This window comes from Anser cygnoides, chromosome 3 (genome assembly GCF_040182565.1).
Source record: "Anser cygnoides isolate HZ-2024a breed goose chromosome 3, Taihu_goose_T2T_genome, whole genome shotgun sequence".
Taxonomy (NCBI): domain Eukaryota; kingdom Metazoa; phylum Chordata; class Aves; order Anseriformes; family Anatidae; genus Anser; species Anser cygnoides.
Window position 1 is genome coordinate 107,587,555 of NC_089875.1, and position 21,809 is coordinate 107,609,363.

Genomic DNA, 21,809 nt, shown 5'->3' on the forward strand with positions numbered 1-21,809 from the left:
AATCAGACGAGGCAGAGAGAAGGAAGAGAAGATGATATCAAAGACTGGATGACCTCAAAAGTCCCCCTCCAACCTGAACGATCCTGTGATCCCAAAAAGACAATCCACCTTAATTTAATAGAAGTTGAGCTGAGGAACAGATGTGCTGTGAAAACTCATTGCCCTCGGGTGTCGCGGCAGCACCAGAAACCTGCACTGCTTTGAGCTCGTCTTTCTCCTGCTCGGCAGTCATTGCTCATCCTTCTGCCTCCCGCTTGGCCATCTGTCTCCTTCCAGCCTACCACTCTCCACCTCACTAGTCCACGTTCTCCACCTCCAGTACCATCCACTTCAAGCACCCCACTCACCAGCTTTTGTGAGTCTCAGCCCCTTCTCCCACATCACCTCTTTGACCTCAGCAAGTTATTTTGAGAAAGTTCCACCACGAAAAGTTCATCTGCCCTTCATCCTTTGGTGTTGCCCATCAAAGTCCTCATCAGCGTTCTCCTCTCCATCGATCCCACCTGTATTGCCGGAGATTTTCCTGCGGCCGCCCTGCTGCCCTCTGCTCATGCTGGGTAAGGAGAGAAGGTTGTAGGCAGAGCAGGGACCTTCTGCTACCCCTCAGATCTAGCAGGTGACTGCAGGCCCTGTGCCGGCTAAATCTGCTGTTGAAACAATCCAGACACTGTGTCACCCAGCGGAAGGAACAGCGAGAGCCATCACAAAAGCAAGGGACAGAAACAGCCCACTAAATGATGTTTTCCAGTCCATTTATGCCTGTCCTTTTGTGGCTGATGATAAAAAGAGACACTTGGAATATTCCAGCAGAATAAAATTAGCAGGGATGTGAGTATCAGACGTGCAGCTCGCTCTCAAGATCTTGTGTGCTATGTTGGTTCATTAACCTGCTGTTTTATTAAGGACTCATTTAAAGGCTCTGAGACAGACTTCTTGTTAACTCGCACACAATGACACTGCAGCTGGCCCCAAGTTTTTCTGCTTACATCAGTCTGACATTTCAATGCCTGAAATACATTTCAGCTAGTCCTGGGCTTCCAGTATCCACAGGGAAACTGTGTGTTTTCTGTGTTTCCATACTCATCACTGGCCCTCAGCAAAGCGATCGTATTTGTTGTTGCAGGTATTTCTTCCAGGACTTTACAACTTACTTGTCTTGGTCTTCAGCTGATTTGTTTTGATACCTCGTTTATTTTCTTCATTACTAGGGAGGTCTCAAAAATGTGAAAAAGAGAGCAGGGCTATGCCCTTTGGTTTCATGTCATGTCTTTTCTAGCATTAAGTGTTTGGGGCATGAATGTGCACTGCTCAGTATTTGGGAGCGTTCACGTGTATCTACGTTCTCAACAAATAACTTTTAAATTTCTTAATTCATTAGAAAGCCCACTTCCAGCACCTCCACAACATGATAGGAAACTAAAAATTTAGGTTACCTTCTGCTGGCTGGCACCAGGACACCGTGGGGCTCCAGCCAGGGCTACCAAAGGCCATTATTTTTGCACTGAAATGCAACAGGGACAGACTGCTGTCACAAAAATGTGGAAAGGGGTCTTGAGCACATTAAGAGAAAACCTCTGGTGAAGCTGTGCTGCCTGTGGTCAGGACACCTTGACCTCCTCATTAAAAATACCAGGTTTCTGGTGATTGAAAATTGTTAAAAAGCTAATCTTTATGCCTGGAAATTCCCCTGTCAGATCTCTTCTTCAGACTGATTCTTTTCACCTTTCTACTGAAACAGCTCAGCAATTCCTGAAAATTAATTTAGGGAACAGCGGATCTTTTTTTCTCCTTCATATCATATGATTGTTGTTATTTATTTATTTATTTATTTCCATCAGCAACTTGAAATTTGGCAGCCTGTGTTTGGGAACTGCTTTACAGCACTGGCTGGAAAGCGCACCTCTACGTTATAAACCTCAGGACCAAAAACAACTGCCTGCCCGTGGGCAGCAGGAGAATAGGAGTTTGGCAGCAAACCTACACAGAGCCTGCCTGGTTTTTTAGCCCTTCTGTGAGGTTGCTCGTCCACCACCCTGCCAAAATCCTGCCAAAAGGAGGTAGCAAACTCTGTCCTACCCACCAGAGCAGAGCAAGGGAACTGATGGGAAAACGACTGGCAGAACAGCAGGCACTGAGAACAGGGCAGCCCCTCCAAACACTAGTCGCATCCTTATGCAACAACTACAAACCGGGCGTGCTTTTCCTTTACATTACCTGGTGAGGAGATTGCTTTGCTCTAATAATGGGAATTTTGCTACTGACTTAAAGACTTTTTAATAAGGAAAGTGCTTAAGACTCACTGGGTATGCAGGGCATTTGTTTCTAAACACAAGAGGTCTGGTTTGAGTCAATTCTGATACCACGAAATTAAAGAAGTCTCATTTACCTGGCTCAATGCCGAAAAGGAAGCTGCTTACCATTACTCATGTTATTGCTCTTATTTGTATTAAATTACGTATGCCCAGAATAATAGACTCTTAAAACACCAGGTATAAGTGTCTTCCAGAGACACACACATAGTCCTGGAACCTCCATAGCTTTTGGTCAAAAACTGGTTTGTTTCAATGTTTTTTTGTGTAGCGTGGGAGCGTTCAGGCATAATGCGTGCATCCAGATGGGTCCAGAGAACATGTATGTGTTTAATTGCACATATTGAATAAACACGACATTAAAAATTCCTTAGGGTTTTGTCAATAGCAATATACATGTGCTGCTATCTATATATATGCAGAGCTCTCAGGCGATAACAGGCCTGCAATTAATATATAATTTCACCTCTCATGCAAGTTGCTCTCAGATGTTGTCTTTCTCTCTCAAGGGAGATTTAGTATATGAAAATTGGAAAGAAATTTAATAACACTGTTACACAAAATAAGCCAGCGTTGTGTGCAGGAAAAAAGAAAGAAAAGAAAAATATTACAAAATGCTGAGGGGGGGATGTTTAGGTAAAGTTTTCATTTAAATGATCATGTTTATATAAATTCTAAACCAAGCATGGACATGGACATGAAAGCACAGAGAAATGCAGTGATAAACAGCTAGCCATTCTGCAGTCAGTGTCAGTCACAAAATTACAGAACTGTTTCCAATTACAGGCAAAACACACGGCACGGCTGTAATGAGCAGCGCCGCTGATCAGCCTGATGCTACGTTTCAACAGAGACGCTTTGTATACCAATCAGAAAATAATGGGAAAATGGAGAATACACGTGGAGAATATTTTCTATACTGCAATGGTTTCCCGTAATGACAGATCCCACAGTAATTTAGGATCCAATTTCACCAGCCACTGACCGCGGTCTCGGGGCGGTGATTCGGTTGCCGTGTTACATTATGTTAAGTCCATTTGCAGTAAGCACGCCATGCTGTTCCCCTGCCAGCTCTCCAAAAAGGGCTGCCTTTAGGGGGGACCTAAAACAGAGAGAAATAACCCCAAACCCTCTATCCATGCAGCTACAAGAGGACAGCCCTCCTCCACACTTTCCAGGGGCTGTCCAGTTGAATTTCCAAAGACCTGAGTCACTCAATGCCCCAAATGTTGATGTGCACATGTACATTTAAAAATAGGTCTGTAATAATTTTACTTAAGTTATATCTTGCACTCACCCTCAGTGGGAAGGAGAATAATTGAAATGATATTAGGAAAAACTCATTACAAGTTAGCTGTGGGCTGCCAGTCAGGCAGGGAGGTGTTATCTTTTCTTCTTGACATCCTGCTGAACCTACTGGAGAAAATTCTTCCAAAAATGAGGAAAAAAATCTTGCATTTTTCACTAGCATTAAAAAAGGGCAGACAAACGCATGCACACGACCCCAGTTTTAACGTTTCTTCTTGCACCTCACAGCTTTCCCCAGAGGGCTTGCTTTGCACTCACAGAATCACAGAATGACAGAATTGTAGGGGCTGGAAGGGACCTCCAGAGATCATCGGGTCCAACCTCCCTGCCAAAGCAGGTTCCCTAGAGCAGGCTGCCCAGGTAGGCGTCCAGACGGGCCTTGGATATCTCCAGAGAAGGAGACCCCACAACCTCCCTGGGCAGCCTGTCCCAGTGCTCTGTCACCATGAGGAAGTTCTTTCGCATGTTGGTGCGGAACTTCCTGGGCTCCATTTTGTGGCCATTGCCCCTTGTCCTGTCCCCACAAACCACTGAAAAGAGGTTGGCCAAATCCCTCTGTCCCCCACACTTAAGATATTTGTAAACATTGATGAGATCCCCTCTCAGCCTTCGAAACACAGTCTTCTTCACGTTTCCCCGCAGCATGCACGCTGATGGCCATCAGTGGGACGTCCATCACCATCTCACTCACCTTCACATTGACAGAGTAATTTTCCTGGACTTTGCAGCTCTTTTTTCTCTCATTTCTATCTGCATAAGTAAGGCTTTTAGAGTAAATACGAAGTAAAGCATTCATATGCGTGACCACTTCTATTTAACGTGCTTGCTCTGTCTCCTTCAGCTCGGCTTTTTTTACATAGTTTTATGCCTGGCTTTCTGCGCTGGTACTCGGCTGGTTCTGACAGCTGCGTGTGTGACTTCAGACATCAGTTCAGTGAAAAGAAAATAATTATAACACCTGATGCTGTTTGCAAGAGTTTGTTAAGAAGATCGATAAGGACGGGAGCACTTTGACTTTTTTCATATGGTTTCTCTGGCAACCAGAGCAAATAACATAGGTAAAATTATAGTCCCATCACGCTCCGTGTGCTGACAGTACATAATATATAATTGCATGCTTCCCACCAGAAAGCTTACTTAGTACAATCCTATACAATCTTTCTCACACTGTTTTAGGTGTTTCATCATTTCCCCAGCTTGCAAAGCCCTGAAAAATTAAAGAAAACAAAACCCCTTGAGTTGATCTTGCTACTGCCTGACTTTGAGAGCATATGACAGGACAAATTAAGTTCGTCTAGCAGCAATAATACGAGATTATTCAAAACTAATAAAAAGTGGGTGCATAAACCTTGTAGTTCACCTGAATCCTCATCCCACCGGGGGACAGATGATTACTGAAGGATGAAATAACCAATCTGGTCCCGCCCCAGGAGTGATTTTTGTATCTCACGCTCTCTCCCCAGGTAGCACTCGAAAGGAGAGATGCTGGGGGGAGGAAGGGGGAAGCTGCAGAGGCGGGGGTCCTGGTCTCTCTCCTCCCTCCCGCTGCTGTTGAGCACAGTGGCTGCCCCACGTCCTGCCTCACCTCTGCCCCTGGCCCGTGGGATGAGGGGGATCCTTGGGGACAGCTGCTTTGGAAGCCAAAATAAGGCCAGCTCCTGCAAACAGGTGTCTGTCTAAATAAGCATCCTATTTTCTTAGACTTTTTGCACATTAAACGTGTCAAACTAATGAAACTGCCATTTCAGGGCTGCAGAAATCAACTGCACGCTCTTGTTTCTAAAGGCAGGGCATCAAGAGCTGAACTTCAGGTATGTACCTCTAGGTATGAGCTTAGGACATCTGAAGAAGGGAGGAGCAAAATGAAGACCAACTTGCTGTGAGTGGAACATTATAGAAGGGAAAGGTACTCTGCATGTAAGAGTGTCTCCTTGGGATGGAAGATGGTGGCAACTGGAGCAATTAACAGCTTGGAGCACCATAAAACACTTGTAGAAACATTTAGGGACTCCCCCAACCCCTCCACCCCCAGTGCCAAAGGGTGCCCAACTAATTACTTAACCTTGAGAGTGTTAAATAATGACAATTACTTAACACTCAGTGATGAGCTAACCCTCATCATTGAAAAGAGAGCTTTATTTTGTACCGTGTCTTTCACACAGGTTTTTGTTCTCCTCAGAGTTTTTAATTGCAAATCTCTGTGAGATAATTGCCTCAGATGCAATATCCAGAATTTGGATTTTAATAATGCAGCTTCCTTCCTCATCTAGAGATCTTGTAGCCTCCAAAGAAGCAATCACATTTATTGGTTTAATCCACTTCATGAATCCAATCTCCGTTTCACTTTCAGCAGACAGCATTTCGCGATGTCTTTGGGATGTTCTACATTTGTTTTTTTCCCTTCTTGTTCTGTTTGTTTTCTAGTGACAGAAATGAGAATTATAAGCGTTAGCAGGATTGCTCCATTGATCCCGAGGATCAATACTAGATTGCTTTTCTCTGCTCATAGCTGACAGCTCCATTTCCCTATGGCTTCAGAAATATTCATCAGAGTTACAGTCATTTTAGAGACTTATCCTAACACTATCATGAATGGCTTAGTAGGCATAATGCTTTTCATATATCTCCTTTAACGCTGGCTTTTCTTTCCCGTTGAAGAGAAAACAGAGATGGCTGATAGTGACCTTCTGGGGGAAGCTACAGCCGTAATTCAGCCCAGCAGAGGCTTAACGTGGTCTGCAAGTTGTGACAGACACAAAATAGCAGATAAATCTTTACACTACAAAGCTATGGATTTCTCTTCCAGCGTAAACAACCCCTCGCTGAGCCCAAGGTTTCGTGAGCCTTTTGTGATCTAAAACGCTGCAGGCTGACAGCCACGGCTATGGCAGCTCCTAGCCTGGAGCTGCTGCTGGCAGCGCCTCCATCGCGGGGCACGCCGTTACAGAGCCAGTGGTTTCTATAGCAGCAAGCGCTATATAAAAACCTGACTTTTCCCTCACCTAGGTAATGTCGACATGGTGTAAGGAAGTGGGGAGAGAAGAGGCACAAATCTGGATCCGTGCACACTGCAGGCAGGCTCCAAGCAAGCATCGCGCTGGAGGATCTGAGAGGATCAGTTCCCTCTGGATTTCACGATTCAATTCCCAGTGATGGTCTGTGGCTATATTTTAGATATTATTATTTTGATAGGGGGAGGAGGTACCCTCTTACAGCCGCACACATCCCCCAGAATCCTAGCTCGTACTGCCCATGCTGCTGTGCTACCCTAACACCTCCGTACCTGCCTCCCTCAGGCCCCCTAGGCCTCCCGCAGCCGGCCCCATACCCTGCCCCATGGGCTTCCCACCCCACCAGCACAGGGATGGATTGGGCCCAGAAACCCTACCTACGTGATCCCCCTCTCCTGAGCAGGATTATCCCGTATGTGGTGGTCCCCAGTTCCTATATACACGGACCTTATACAGCTCTATATGCTGTCCAGCATGAGTTCAAGGGTGGCTGCTGACCTGCAAGTCTTCACCCTTCACAAAAGAGCTAAATAGTGTTCTATGAGGGACATTTCATCTGATTCATTTCAGGACCGTATATGTCAGGTTTGCTATTTCGATGGTATTTTAAACTTCCAACCATGTAATGACACGTTGCTGCATATAGCACATTGTGTAAGAATACACTGGTCAGCTTCTTCGGCTAAAATAAACATTTTTTAATAGTGAACCCATTCACGACCACAGGGCCAGTTGCTTGGCCCGATTTTGGTTGTGCTTATGCAGGCTTTATTTGTCCAGCAGTATCACCAGAAGCTGTGCCACCAGCTGGCCACGTACCACCTCTGTATTTAAATTAAAACACATTATCCCGCACTACACACAAACACAAGCAGAAACCAAATCAGAAGGATGTCCACATATACCTAACCCTGCCCTGCCTCCCAGCCGGCCTCTCCAGCCACTCTCCGTGACAAAACCAGCGAGGATCTCACCAAATAAAATAACTTCCAAATCGGTGGCTCCATCCCAGGCTGGCAGAATCACAGTTTGGGTTGGAAGGGACCTTTCTGCACCACTGGCCAAGTATAATGAAAAGTCGGCTGAAGGACCAACATGTATGGGGGAAATCTGTAAGGAATGATTACATTTAGGAATAAAAAGCTTGGCCATTTGCACATTAAAACATTAGAAGTTTTACTTTGTAAAACATTAAAACAAACTTTTAAAAACATTAAAAAGTAAAACCAGACGCTGCTAGCAATGGTGTCTTAGTAGCAGTTGCAGAAAGGAAAAAAAACGTCCTTTCCTGGCATAACCTTTAAAGGCCGAAACCTCATGCAGCTGGGATTTTCAGAGCAGCACATCACTTATTCCACTCGCGTTTCTCCAGAAAAATGTTCAATACAGTCAACAGAAGTTTTGCTTAAATAAGAGATACTTTTTTTTAACCAAAAGGTGAGAAAATTATAAACCAACACACTTGGGTTTTCAAAACATGCAAAGAGTTCTCCCATTAAACAAATGAAGTTTTAATACAGATTTTAATGGGACAACTCCTATTCTGCTGAGTGCTTTCATGAATCTCCCTCAGAACTGTCGTGCACTTTCTACTATGATAAATAAGTCAAAAAATACCCTCTGCCTACTGAGTGGCTGTGATGTGTTATTTACTGACAGCTTTCAAATAATGAAATGAATCACCATTTAAATATTGAGGGTACATTTGTCTTCAACTTATCTGCATTAATCCTTTTGTTAATAAACCAATTAGCATACCAGCTTAGAAAATTCCTCCGAACATAAATTTCTATGGCACAGACATTTATTTGAACTGTAAACAGAAGCTGAGGGTTGCTATGGCGTGATCTTTTGCTCGAAGTCTATTTACTTCTCCAGGCTAACAACAGCACCAATAGCAGAGTCCATAAAACAAAGTATAAAGTACACACCATGGCGCTGAGAAGTCCTTATTCTAAAGAAGTGAATTTGAACACTCACCATAAACAAAGGTAGGTAGAAAAGCAAGTTAAACTGTTATTTTTTTAAGGTTAGAAATGGTACTTTAATCTGTCTTTTGTGAGAAAAGCTTTAGAAGGAAGAAAGACTTTGCAAAGTCTGCTTTGCTGTTGTTGTTTTCTAGTACTCTTGCAAAGTTGTAGGTCTGTGTGAGTTGAGCTGCGCAGCCCAGGTGGACATCCATTCTACCAAGCTGATGAGACTCCGGAGGAATGGAAAAAGGCAGAGACCAAAGAGATACAGCACAGCTTTAGAAGTCTGCAGCAGTCTCCACCCTTTAACATGGCTCTGGGTACCCAATGCCAGTTGCATTAAGTTTGGGATTGCAGCTCAGCTCTCCTGAGCCTGGATGTGTATCACAGCTCCGGAGTACTTGGGCCCAAAAAGGCCCCAGAACAGAACAGCTAGCAGAGACGCTTGTTGAGAAGTCCCTAAATTGGCCTTTTGCAACAGTATGGTACCACTGTAACTACAGAGCTAGAGCGGGATACTTCCAGAAATTATATTCTCATTAACTAGCAAAAATGTTCTGCTCATATAAACTGCTCTCCTACTGCAAGTGCAAGAGCGTAGCTGCTTTTCATTTGACACTAATGGCATAGGTGTTTTTTGTTTGTTTGTTTTTTAATCATCTGACTTAAAAAAGGCAGTTAAGAAACAACCTGATCCTCCAACTAAGAGATTCAAGTATATGAACAAAACTCTTACAACAGAAAAATAGCTGGGATTAGGGATATAAACTGTAACAAATGGAGGATAAAAAGCACATACTTTCCTCCAACATAGGACTGGAAATTTAAATTATTTATTTTACAAAGTGCCACCCAACTTCTCCCTTTACTTATGAGTAAGTCCTCTTTTAAATAGCAAATCAATAACAGAAAATAATGTGCAGTACGATAAAATTATTTGAGCTGGCTTTACTCTGTCTCTGTCCTGGTGCTCCAGATCCTGGAAGCATTTTGGAAACCCTGCTTCTCATTCATCCAAGATTCACTGAGCTCATTACATTTCAGATGAAATATTTCGGGTTGAACAGGTCAACAGTCTTTGAGAAATCACTGTTTTGCTGAAAGTTTTCCAGGATGTCTACCTGGAAAAGGCTGAGAGATGCACTTAGGTCAGTGCTGTGATCAAAGCTGGATTTGTAGAGAGGCGTACAATCCTCATACTGCACTTGTGCAGATTATGGGGATAACTCACACACACACAAAAAAAAAGTAGGAGAAGATCTTGATGTTTTCCCATTAACTGGTCAAGTTGTAAGAAAGTAGGATTTTATCCTAATTCTGCACCTGTGTTTTCAATTGCCTAGCTGTCCACTCCTGCTTTGGAAGCTTTCTAATTTTAAGCATTCAAGAGGCCAGTTCATTCATATCTTGTTTCAAAAATCTAAGGATAAGGATCCCTAAACACAGGGGCCTATCCTGAAAACCAGAACACAGCCCATCCTTAACAGTCAGGATCCCATTCTTCTCCATAAAACCATAAAAGGATCTTCAATAAAGCATCTGTTACACTAGAAATCCCACCTGAAAGCTGTTCCAACTCCATTTGGCTGCTCTGGCCATAAGGTCCCAGGACACAGATGTTTTCCTTTCGGTTTTGCCTTACCGTTTTAGTATTGGCACACAAAATGTTGCCCAACTGAGCTAAAAATATGAAGCTTCAAACACATCCTGGAAGATTTCACACTGTTTTGGCTGCCCATTTCTTTACGGAACAAAAGTTTCCAGCACCACAGAAAAAACAAAGAAACTCTCTACAGGCCTAGAAGGAATGAGGCTGAACTGAACAACAAAGCAGCACAGGTGATCAAAGAAAAACAGGGCAAAACTCACTGTGCTTTCCCCGTGCACTGTCACTTGCCCTTCTAGGTCCCCCAGACCATCTGTCTCACTGGGCATGAGCAGCAAGATGTAGTCAAGTCAGGCAGGGACAGAAAAGGGAGTGTTAGGCACAGCTCAGACAGACCTGTGCAACACAGTGTGACCGCTCATCGGGTCTTCTTCAATCTGGTGCGCAGAAAGCTTCACCCAGACCCAAGAGTAGTCTTCCAGTACCTGCAAGGAGGGTACTGAAAAGACAAAGCCAGGCTGCTTACAGCAGGACATGGTGGGAGGATGAAAGACAACAGGCACGAGCTGAAACCAGAACGTTTATCTGACTACATGTAAGGCAAAACTTCACCATGAGGACAGTCAAGTGGTAAAGCACATCACCCACCATGGTTGTGCAGTCTCCATCCTTGGAGGCTTTCAAGACCAACTGCATAAAGCCCTGAGCTGGTCTCATCTCATAGTCCTGCTCGGAGCAGCTACAGACCTCCTGAGGTCACCTGAATCTTCCTGTGATCTCAGGAAACTTGTGACCAGGTCCTAGGGAATCAAAGAAAAAGATAAAAAAACCTACACCCAGTTATGCGAATATCCTTCCTCTAGGAAGAACCTCCTTTTAATCCCTAATGGTCAGAGCTGGCCATACATGAGCCTAACGTGTGGTTTAACATTAGCTGGTACTTGCAAGAAGGAAACCTACATTAATAGAAACCTGCATGAAGATGGTAAAAGCTCTGCTGAAAAACAGAGAAAGCATATGATTGATGTGTTCAGACAAGGCTTCACAGTTTTAGGCTCTGACACTTCCCTTGAATAAACTAAAGGGAAGTAGTTCAATTTTCAGCCAACAGAACTTATAAATGTTAGGAAAAATCAGGACCCTTTCATTTAATATCTACAGACAAGATGCAATGCAAGATTTAGGCATCCAGATTTGAAAACTGCCTAACTTGCAGAGAGCTTGTGTACCTTGTAGGAGAGAATTTTTGGTATCTCATGTCAAAACAGAAAGTCAACGTCCCTTTGAATGAATATGGTGAGCATATATCAATGAAACATTGAGTGTATTAAAGTGTAGACTAGTAAATATACTCTTAGCTACTGGAGGATACAGCCGGGGCCAGAGAAGAATCAAAAAAAGAACTGAAAAGCGTCTTGAACATTATTTTAATGTCATACACATCTGGAATATTACAATTCACTATAAAATACTTCTGTAAGTACTACAGTGCACCAGGTAACAGAGAGAGAAGACTCAGTCTCTGTAGTATTTGCAAGGCAGCTTCTCCTCACTGTTATGAACTGACCTGGAAACTGGGATTAACTGTTCCTAGATGCATTCCACAGAGCACAGGGTCAGAGAAAAGTAGAGCTCTGCCAGACTCCTGAGCTCAAGACTGCTGCCTCAGGTACTAAAGCAATATGAAATCCAGCCTTTTCAGGAGTACTTAATCACTTTGTATGTATAATATACATTTTTATATATGTACATATTCAATGTATATACACATTAGAACTGTTAATGAACTGTGCAAGAAAAAGAGAATAAACAGAACAAAGCCAAGTTCTACTACACAATTACAAGAGCTCCCTGCCGTGGTGAGAATGGGACTTGAACAATTCGGATTGAATTCAGAAGATAATTTTGGCCATCCAGGCAATTTTGTACTTCTTCACAAGATCTAGCCTCCAAGACTGAAATTATGTGAAATACCACCTGAAAACATTGATAAGACTCAGCCAGAGGGGAACATTCCTCCCTTTTTTGTTTCTTTCTCCTGAAACAGGTACTTCTAAATGTTCCTAGACACACAGCAACCCTTCGGCACTCCCTACCTGAAATCCCACCGCTGCATTCACCTGGCAGATTTAAGGAGAAGATTCTAATGGTGCCTTCCAACTTTATATGACTATCAGTCTAGGTGGCAGAATACTGGTGGAAATGTATCAAAATATGGATTTTCCATATTGCAAAGCTATACTGCTTCTATCTCCAATTTCAACTATCGTTTGCGTTTGACATAACCCATACAGAAACTAACAGGCCTGCATATTGTATGGAATAGCCACCGTTGAGTATTTTTTCAAGTAAATAATATTTTTTCAAATAAGTATATATTTTTTTTTGTTTCAAATAACTGCCTATCAGTAGCTAGCATATTTTGTAACATTTGAATTTATACTAAAGGAAAGAGGGAAAAAACCCAGGTTCCAGATACAGATTTCTTGCAGTCTGCATTACAGCTTTGATTTTATTTTGAAGTGTCAGACTCTGTGTCACAGGAAGCAGACGTTCCCTCTGTGGTATTTGTAAGCTGCCGACGCAACAGACTCTAAACTTGTCAGGCTCTCTCAGCAGACCTTCATTACAGGAAAGAAGTTTATATTTTTGTATCAAAGCTACAGTAAAATTTAAGAGTGTATGAGGCCTTTAACCAGGTGGCTACATAGACTTCATTTAAAAGGGGCTTTACTCTGAAGTTGTTTGTAGGATTTTTATTTTAGTCTGTATTGAGCCACTCCACTCTTGAGAGACCAAGGGGTAACTTGTCAGTAGGATCCACCATTTCCAGGCTTTGTACAGCCCCCTGGTTAATACCCAGGGCCGGTGAGGAAGAGGGACAGCAATGCTTTGCCATCCATCCCTCCTCCCTTGGGAGCACAGCGCTCCGCCACCGAGCACCTACCTTCCCACTCTGCTAACCTTTACCAGTACCCATTTTCCTACCTGCAGTCTTGGCTGACTTGCCCGATCCTGATTCACTTGATGACGCCAATGCAAATGTCACTATTCAGAGACAGGAAGCACTGCTTGTACCCAAAGATTGACATGGGGGTTTCCGTCCCACGGGTGAAGTGGCAAACTTTCCAAATAATGAACCAGTCTCCAAAGCTGGCGTCCAGAGAGCCGCCCTCTCCTCCTGCTGATGATCTTGCTCCTGCCTCTTATTCACATCACTTGTGTTTCTTAGATCTCTGCAAGCATTTCCCATCAAATACAAACTTTCTTACACAAAACAAAACAAAACCACCACCAACAAAAAACTTTGCTGTCCATCAAATCATCACCTAATCACACCTCCCCAAAATTTGCTCTTCATAGATAATGTAATATGGCTGGGATGTTTCTTATTTTGAAGGTAAGTTTGCTGAGAGACAGGCAGGCACACCATGTCATTTCTCTTAAATTCAGCAAAAGATTCGGGGACAGGAGAATCCAGAAATCCGTCCAGCTCCCTCTTCCATGGTCTGAACTGTACAAAACATGGCGTGCACATTTGGTAACACTGTCCTTAAAGTTTAGAAGACATAATTTTTGCAGGAAATTTTACTATAAAAACCAAAGCAATTTTTAGAAAACCCAGCTCAGAAATTGTCTCTGGATCTGGACATCAAATACTGGCATACATAATCTGTTTTTCTTAACTACTGGTTAATTTAAATGATCAATTTTGAAAAATGCATATTTTAAAAATAAGGTAGTGCATATTAAAGTCAAACATTAGCTCAAGTCTTGCATAACTTATACTGCAATACCCTCTTGTGGTCATATGAAAATGGTTTATCTAAACACCTGAACCTTTTTTTTTTTTTCCCCATAAAAAGCCTATCAAATATTTTTTTTCTTTTCTGGGAGGAACTAACTCAAGCATTTCTCACAGAAAAATTTGTAGTGTGTATCATCACCTGTCTAGTAGCCACAAAGGAATAACCTCAGTTAAGTTCTCCCTCAGCATAATAAACACTGACACTGCTTATCAGATAAACTAATCCCAAAATAGACTCCTAATCAAAGGCGCCATCTCCTACACTGACACTCATTAGGGACTTTTTTCAGTTTCATGCCCCCTAGCAGAAAAAAATAAAGATGCTATAATCAATTTACATGATACATATGACATGAAGCTACAACAAACATCAACCTTTTCTACCACAGGATGAAAAGAAGTACACAGTAGATCAGTTTTATCAACTCAAATGAGTTCCCTCTTTAAAAGCCCCAAATTCTTATAATAAATAATAAAATGCTAAACCAGCAGATGACAATGTTAGGGGAAACAGTTCAATATCTGCAGAGCTGCTGAGCTGTTAATTCATGGCCTAAATGGGCTACAGATATATCCAGTAAGGAATCTAGCGCTATCCCCAGAAATGTCGCCCTTACCCTCCCCTCGATGTGCTTTAACGGTTTGCAACCATTCCCTTAATGACTTTTGGTCCCAGCAGAAGATGGGATAGTTTTTAAAATACTTGCTCTTAGTGGTCTGTTTTTGGAACAGCAGCTACAGCCATAGTATTATAATATTTAAAAAAAATAAACAGCCATGATCCAATTCACATCTATCATATCCAGAGAAACAACTAGAACAGGATGTTTGGAAGCTATGTACTCAGCTTGACAATAATTTTTAGCTTATTTTTATGTTTAATTTGCAGAAAATTACTTGAAAGTTTAGAAAAAAATAACACAAGAACTTTGTAAACAAGAATTAAAAAGCATTTCATGCACAGGAATAGCCTTCCCATTCAGATCCTTTCCTGACATGATCAGGAGCTAAAATCCCATGTGCATTGATTAATGAATCGGGTCATCCAAGCGTGCCTCAGCTTCCTTTTAAAGCAGATAGATGCTGCTAAAGTCCAATTCTTTAACTGGCTGCACATGGTCCAACTTGGAGAGGACCCTGGGACAAGCATTTTGTTTTGAGGCAAACTTCTTTCTCTCTTCTTATGTTACTGCGATTTTCAAAGTCAGGGTTTCCAAATACAGAAATAACTCTTGCTCAAAAATGTCCACATGAAACGTTTGAATTGTTTTATAGTTAGAACTATTTTAAAAGAAATTATTTACTTGCCGAAATCAGCATATATTTTCCAATACCCCAAGTAAACATATCTGAAAATAAATAAATAAAGAATCGATTTAAGTTCACTAGCATTTACCAGCAAGATGAAGCAAGAGGCTAGAACTCATCTGGAGCTAATCCACATTATTCAAAAACAAGTCAGTCAAGAATTTGAGAGGAAATTTATACTTAAAATACCCCGTTTTCCTGCAAGGTCACAAATACTTGAAGAAGTGACTGCATACCACGGAAGACCAGCAGGCTGACTGTAAAGACAAACTGACATTTTGGACACAGTTTTGAAAATTCTCACTTTGTGTACTAATGACCCTTTAAAGTTACTTAAAAAGCACTTCCCATAGTTGCTTAATATCTTCTGCAGAAAACTCTAAGTACTTTAAAAGGGCTTTTCATGATCTATGGCTGCTCATTTTTTATATATATATAAAAATAACAAGATTTAAAGCACAGATTCATTGAAGTATCTTATTTTAAACAAACAAACTCCGCCTCAAACAGACTTCAAGGCCCCAGCAGCTGTCCGCACTGGGGCTGCGCTCCCTTTCTCGTGAATATTCACAAGGCAGGCTCGTTCCCTATGGAGACAGTAAACACACCAGGGAAACCAGCAGCTTTCGGGAGATTTTGCTTCTGCTGCAGAAATACAACAAAAGTGCTCCTGACAAACTCGGCTCCACAGCATGCTTTGCGCTAAACCAGGCTTTATCTTTCTGCAGAGTTTGGTGGTCTCAGCCGCACGCAGCATTAATGGCCTCCTAGGCTGAGAGTTTGCTGCTTACTGACGGCTTTCAGGAACAATTATTTCTGACGAAATTGTTGTTACCATGAAAACTTCTCCAGTTTTCAGGCAATGAAGCAATGTAAAGCAGTAGGAAATGATCATTAAGTAACAGGGAAGCGAAACAGTGCCAAGCTCTGCCTGTCAGTGCTGGCATCTACATTCATTTTCTTAAAGCACTCCAAATCAGCAGCTAAAAGAAAATGCTGGGAGAGAAGGAGCTCTGAAAGCACAAATAATCGCAGGTTTAACCTCCGTGACAGTCCCAATATACCTAATAATACCAGGGATAGAGTGAGTCTCAAAATGGACGTGTTGGGAAAGGGTTCTGGATTCAGGAGGAACACCTTGATTAGGTCTTGGCAAGCAGCAACAACACCTCTGGGGCAAGCAGCCTCAGCTCCATCCCTGTCTCGTGGCAGCACCCAGCCTGGAAGACCTGTTGTGGCACAGCCCGCTGCTCGGGGCAGGGCAGATGAGCAGGCAGCACTGCAGCAGGACCAGGTCCAACAGGATAAGATCTGGAGGGAGTCTGTGGAGGCTGAACAGAGAGGAAGAAAAATCTGGTAAGTCACTTGTTCCAGTTCACCCCTCTTCTACTCATTCTGACAGTGGTACTGATGCTCCCTGACAGTCCTAGGGCTTGATTCAGAGCCTAAGCTATCAAGGAAATTTTTCTTCTGCAGGGACTTTGGATCAGACCCTAGCACCTTTCTGTCTAAGGCTACATCATCTCTGTTATTCTTCACTGGACAAAATCTATGCTAATACCTCCTGACACACCAGGCCTAAGCCAAAGAAGAGATGCAAAGAGCTGCATGTTTAATATCTTTTAGCTTAATAGAGATCTCCACAATGATTACATAAATATGCCAACCTTTATAATTTATTGCAGACACGCTGATATTATCACCACTTCTCATATTCTTGGAAGTGGCTGAAATGGAAGTTGAACAGAGTGTTCTGCCAAAACGTGACTCTGTATTCCCAGCCTGGAAATCCCTGAACATGCCCCACGAGCCATGTGCAGACAGGCAAATCCCATTATTGTAGTGTTTCAGCAGGCTGAACGGCATGCAATCGTGTATACAGCAGCTACCTGAGGGAACCAGAAATTAACATCCTCCCTGCCTCTGCCACATAACTTGTGCCTTATGTTCGTGCTTCTGTACACAACATGGACACACTTATCAGAAGAATGTCCTTGGTGAAAGCACAGCCAGCTCCGGTTCTGTCTATGCACTAGCCAAGCAGATAAAACAAAAGGGTGGAGAATGAAGCACATCACTTCCAGGATGTTTTTAGGAAGGGAAAAGAAAGCATCTGAAGAGCCCTGCCCTCCTCACCCTTCTGGAGAAATGCAGATAGTAGGGTTGGTTTCTCCAGAGCTGTTTTTACACTCTTGTCTATCTCCTTTTACCTGAAGGAAAGGCTGACTCATGCACAGGCAGGGCAATGCCACCCTCTCCCAGTTGTGCACCAGGCCTTCTCCCAGCGGGCCCAGTATGTTCCATACCCCTTCCAGAGCACAGGCAGCAGGAGGGATGCTCTGCCTGCACCTCTCTGCTGGGGTTCACAGGCATGGATGTTGGTGCAAACCTACTTTCATGTGTACTTAACACATCATAGACCTGGTGCATGCCCTGCTCTCCATTCTTAGCTACAAAGACAGGCCTCCCGTGGAGGGGTAGGGTATGTGGACCGGTGCCTAAAGCCACCATAGCTGGCTTCTCTACACGCTACAGCCTGCAGGGAAAAGTCTTTCAGCTCCACATCCCCATCCCCAAACCAAGGCTTGCTACGTGTTGGTGGTCTGACCTGAAGTGGGTATAGGTAAATGGCACAGACCCAAACATTTCTCAGTAATTGGCACCACAGTGTGGTCCCACGCTGGGAACAGCAGTCCCAGGAGTAACATCCAAATCTGGTATTTTTACAGAGTGCCTGACATAGCAAAATAAATAAATCTGGGCCCCCTGTGCTGTGCTGGTATACCAAAACATAATAATAAACATAACAATCATAAATTAGCTTTTATTTGCTCTTCAGGCGTAGCTGTACAGGATGGGGGAGCACAGCACAGAAACCCAAGGCCACTGTGTCCATGAGGTACAAGGCTGTGCCGTACACAAGAGCTCAACTCGGAAGGCTGTGCAGCTTCAGCACCGTGAGCTTACACAAAGCACTACATGGACACCAGTAACCAGCTCAGGGTCAACTGTGGTGTCCCTTGAGCCCATTATAGTCCCAAATACAGCTTTAGATTTACTGCTTCCTCTGTCAACCTCACAGCACTTTTACAACAACAGGTGAAGTGCAGTTGTCTTCATCTCTGGCCAGAGAAAGCAAAGGACAGAAAATCAAAGGGCTTGCCCTGTAGTAACACACCAGGTGTAGAACAGGGCTGAGGAGCAAAACTCAGGTCTTCCGGCTCCTCGCTTTGCTCCTAGCACAGATACCTATCTGCACAAAAATACTCCAGCGGGTGTTTGACTGCTGCAAATATAGCTCTGGGAATTCCTACCGGGGACTTCTGCCAGCAGAATACTGGTCAATTAAAAAATAAGAAGCTCTGTCTTATTTAAGGCATGGGACAGAAATTTGCTAGAGTGACTCAGGACTTTGTAGATTTATCTGCATTTACACAAGGAATACATCGTGGACATGCTAGCCTTGTCTTCCTTTAGCAAAAATACACTCCTAACAAAACGTAGGTGCAGTACGGGAATAAAGAAAACCCTGGGCTTCACCACAGAAAACACAGGTTTGGGTACAAAGAGTTTGCAGGCGTAAGAACTGGCTTTAAGTATGGAATTGAGCAGATAAATAGACTTTCAAATATGACCAACAAAGACAGAAAATTTTAAACTGCATTTTTTACTTCTATTCCAAGGTACCAGAACTGGAGTTTCCTAAAGGACTATGACCAAATGGTAAGTTTCAAACAAACACCTACCTGTAACCCGGGATCCTTCTAGCTTGCATCAGTTTGAAGCAGGCTAATGCTTTAAATCGGGGAATACTTGGGCATAACTGGCAAATGCTTTAATACTAAAATCTTTAGGAAAATAAAAGACAGACGAGGTACCATTCATCTGCTAAAAAGGAATACAGCTTGTGTTTGTGTTCAGTCTGTTTCAACATTATCATATTGAATAATTATTGAAATATTTCAACAATATTTCTCCATACACAGAAAGTGCTAGAAGAACCAACTTCCTAGGAAGAGTTTGTGAGATAATGACATCATGCCAAAACCCAAGCCACTTACTAAAAATGAAACAAAAAACCTCCCACATCACTACCATTCCAGAGCAGGCTAAATTCTTTCTCTCCTGACATTTCATGCAACATATTTAAAAATGATTCATTTTCCTGTGTTATCTCACTCCCATGAAAGATAGGGAAAAAAAATCATTTTACTGCATTTTTGCAACACTTTCATGTGCATTCAGTAAGCATTATATTTTAAGTACATCTAAATTCTGTTTTTAAAAGCAAAAGAGCTGATATTACCAGTAATCTCAGTAACTTGAATTTTTATAACAAGTAAAGGATGTAACTCTGAAAACTTTAGCAGTAACGGTCTTTGTTTCATTCAGGGTAAGAAAAAGGAACAGAAGCCACTGCCAGATTATATATCTGTGTTTTCAAACAAAGTTCCCAACTCCACCAACCAGAACATTGGCAGCAGAATGAATACTGAACTTGGCAAGATGCTGGTAAACATGGATTACTTCTTCAGCAGTGGAGCACGAAAGAGGAAACTTGAGGATGACCTCCAGCCTTCCTAATGCTTCAAGTAAAAATACTAGTAACAAAGCAAGTCAAAGAGATCTACCTAGCAGACCTCTTTCAGATTCCACAACACTGAAATTAGCAGGTAACAAAACCCTTTCTTTTTTTTTCTTTTTTTTTCTTTTTTTTCTTTTTTTTTTTTCTTTTTTTTCTTTCTCAGGGAGACCAAAAGTACTGTCTAGCATGGAAATTTTTCAAGAACTAAGATGGATGTCATTCAACAATGCCTGAGGAGACTATTCTCTTCAGATTTGGGGTAACTTGGCCATATACAGCGAGTCAGGACCACAGATCTCATCCTTCTTCCCATGCAAGCCCACAATAACATTGCTACTAACATCAGAAAAATTAGAGCCAAAGGGCTCTTCTGAAACTCTTCCTGAATTTTTACCTCCTGAAAAGAAACAATCAACAGAGACCAGCTCAGATGAGTCACAGCATAAACAACATACTTCAAATTCTGAAAGCCTGGGCAATAAAACACAGCAGGTTGTTACATTTCATGTATTTACCCAAGGATTCGTCAGCCTGCCACTTGCATGTTTAAGCTTGCTCTAAAGAGTAAAATTTAAGGCATGTCAGATGTGTTCTGTGCTTTTTCAACTCTCCCTGCTGAGGGAGGGAGATCAATTTTTTTTTTCACTTGTTTTCTTTTTTTTTTTTTTTCCTTTGGATTTTCTGTTTCTCCCCTGTGCTCTCAAATTCCCTTCTGCTACTTTTTTTTTTTTTTTTTTCCTTGTTTAGCTGATGGAAACTCAGTGACCAGGAAGCAGGCTTTTACATTTTGCTCTGAAGGCATGCTGCTCAGCAACCTGCCTTACGCTCTTTTGATCATCACCCTTGAATTTAGCAGGTTTGTAGTTCCTAAAATCTGTGGTTGCCCAGGGAAACCACCATCTAAATCGACAAAATACCTAAAGCCTGCTCACTAGTGCATCTTCCTGACACAGATGCAATTGTTTTGCAGGGAAAAAATAGTAATCAGCAGAGCATGGGGAACATACATACACTGCCTGCCTTCGCAGGGTGCATGTGGCTTCTGTAGGACCATGCTCAGCCCTGCCTAGGTGGAGACCAACACAGAAGCCACTAGCATTGCCCTGACACGGCAGACTGCAATCTCACACTTGGCTGAGGTGGAGCTGTGTTTACTTAGCGCCTTGCAGCTGAGACTGTTTATTTTTGAGGTTAGACTTTAGCAGAAGAAGGCAGTTGACAGGCACAAGAGGTGGTAGGGAACGGTGTGATCACTGCCAACACGCCGGTGGTCTCTGGAAAAAAAAAAAAAAAAAAGCCACTGTAGAAGGAAGAGTTGGGCCATGGCCCACAGCCATATCCTGGCTTCCTCAGCATCTGAGAACTGGAGGATGAAGGCTTTCAGGATGGCAGCTAAGCTACTTGGAGAAGAAGGAAGATGATGGCATTAAAGTAGCCCACGCAAGGGCTGATTCCACTCTGCAGACACGAATATCCAACTGTAGTAGACAACTGTGTTCACACACAGAAAATGGAAACGTACACTTTCAAAAAAAACCCACCTTGTTCAGCTAAAATGCTTTCTTCAGTCTTGAGAGCAGATGGCTGCAGCAGGAACCATTTTGCTTTCAAAAACGTCTCAAAGCGGGAGAGGGGAGAGCAAAGCAAGCCTCTCCTTGTCCTTGTGTTGTCCAGAGCTTCTTCCAAAAACGGCACAGGCAGTTTTTATATTTATTGCTGGTTGCGTAATGCTGAAAATTACCACACTTGCCTGCCTTACTCCGAGATACACCGAGCAGCTCCAACTCTTGCTGTGGGTCACCAAGTCCACACAGGGTGGCAGATGCCCAGTCTGTCAGGCTCAAGCTCCTGTTCGTGTAAGAACATCTCATTTAAAGAGCACGGGGATTTTGGTGTTCGTCGTG

The 21,809-nt window shown here is 42.8% G+C and overlaps 1 protein-coding gene across 2 annotated transcripts; it reads left to right on the top strand.

The window, feature by feature from the left end:
- Positions 1–8,546: 8,546 nt before the first annotated feature.
- Positions 8,547–19,904, top strand: C3H2orf50 (chromosome 3 C2orf50 homolog). 2 transcript variants are annotated; one of them, XM_048071288.2, is made up of 4 exons: positions 8,547–8,619; positions 16,533–16,676; positions 19,004–19,043; positions 19,713–19,904. In XM_048071288.2, exons 1-4 carry the CDS (start codon positions 8,561–8,563, stop codon positions 19,902–19,904), a joined length of 435 nt encoding a protein of 144 aa, XP_047927245.1. In that variant the 5' UTR covers positions 8,547–8,560. The 2 variants fall into 2 exon arrangements, with proteins under 2 accessions (XP_047927245.1, XP_013028082.1); XM_013172628.2 differs by lacking the exon at positions 8,547–8,619 and having other exon boundaries at positions 16,417–16,676.
- Positions 19,905–21,809: the final 1,905 nt, after the last annotated feature.

Coding starts and splice junctions, on each gene's coding strand:
- C3H2orf50 (XM_013172628.2), top strand. CDS start 16,417: ATGGACGTGTTGGGAAAGGGTTCTGGATTCAGGAGGAACACCTTGATT. Junction 16,677..19,003: donor CAGAGAGGAAGAAAAATCTG/GTAAGTCACTTG, acceptor TTCTATTCCAAG/GTACCAGAACTGGAGTTTCC. Junction 19,044..19,712: donor TAAAGGACTATGACCAAATG/GTAAGTTTCAAA, acceptor TGTTTCATTCAG/GGTAAGAAAAAGGAACAGAA.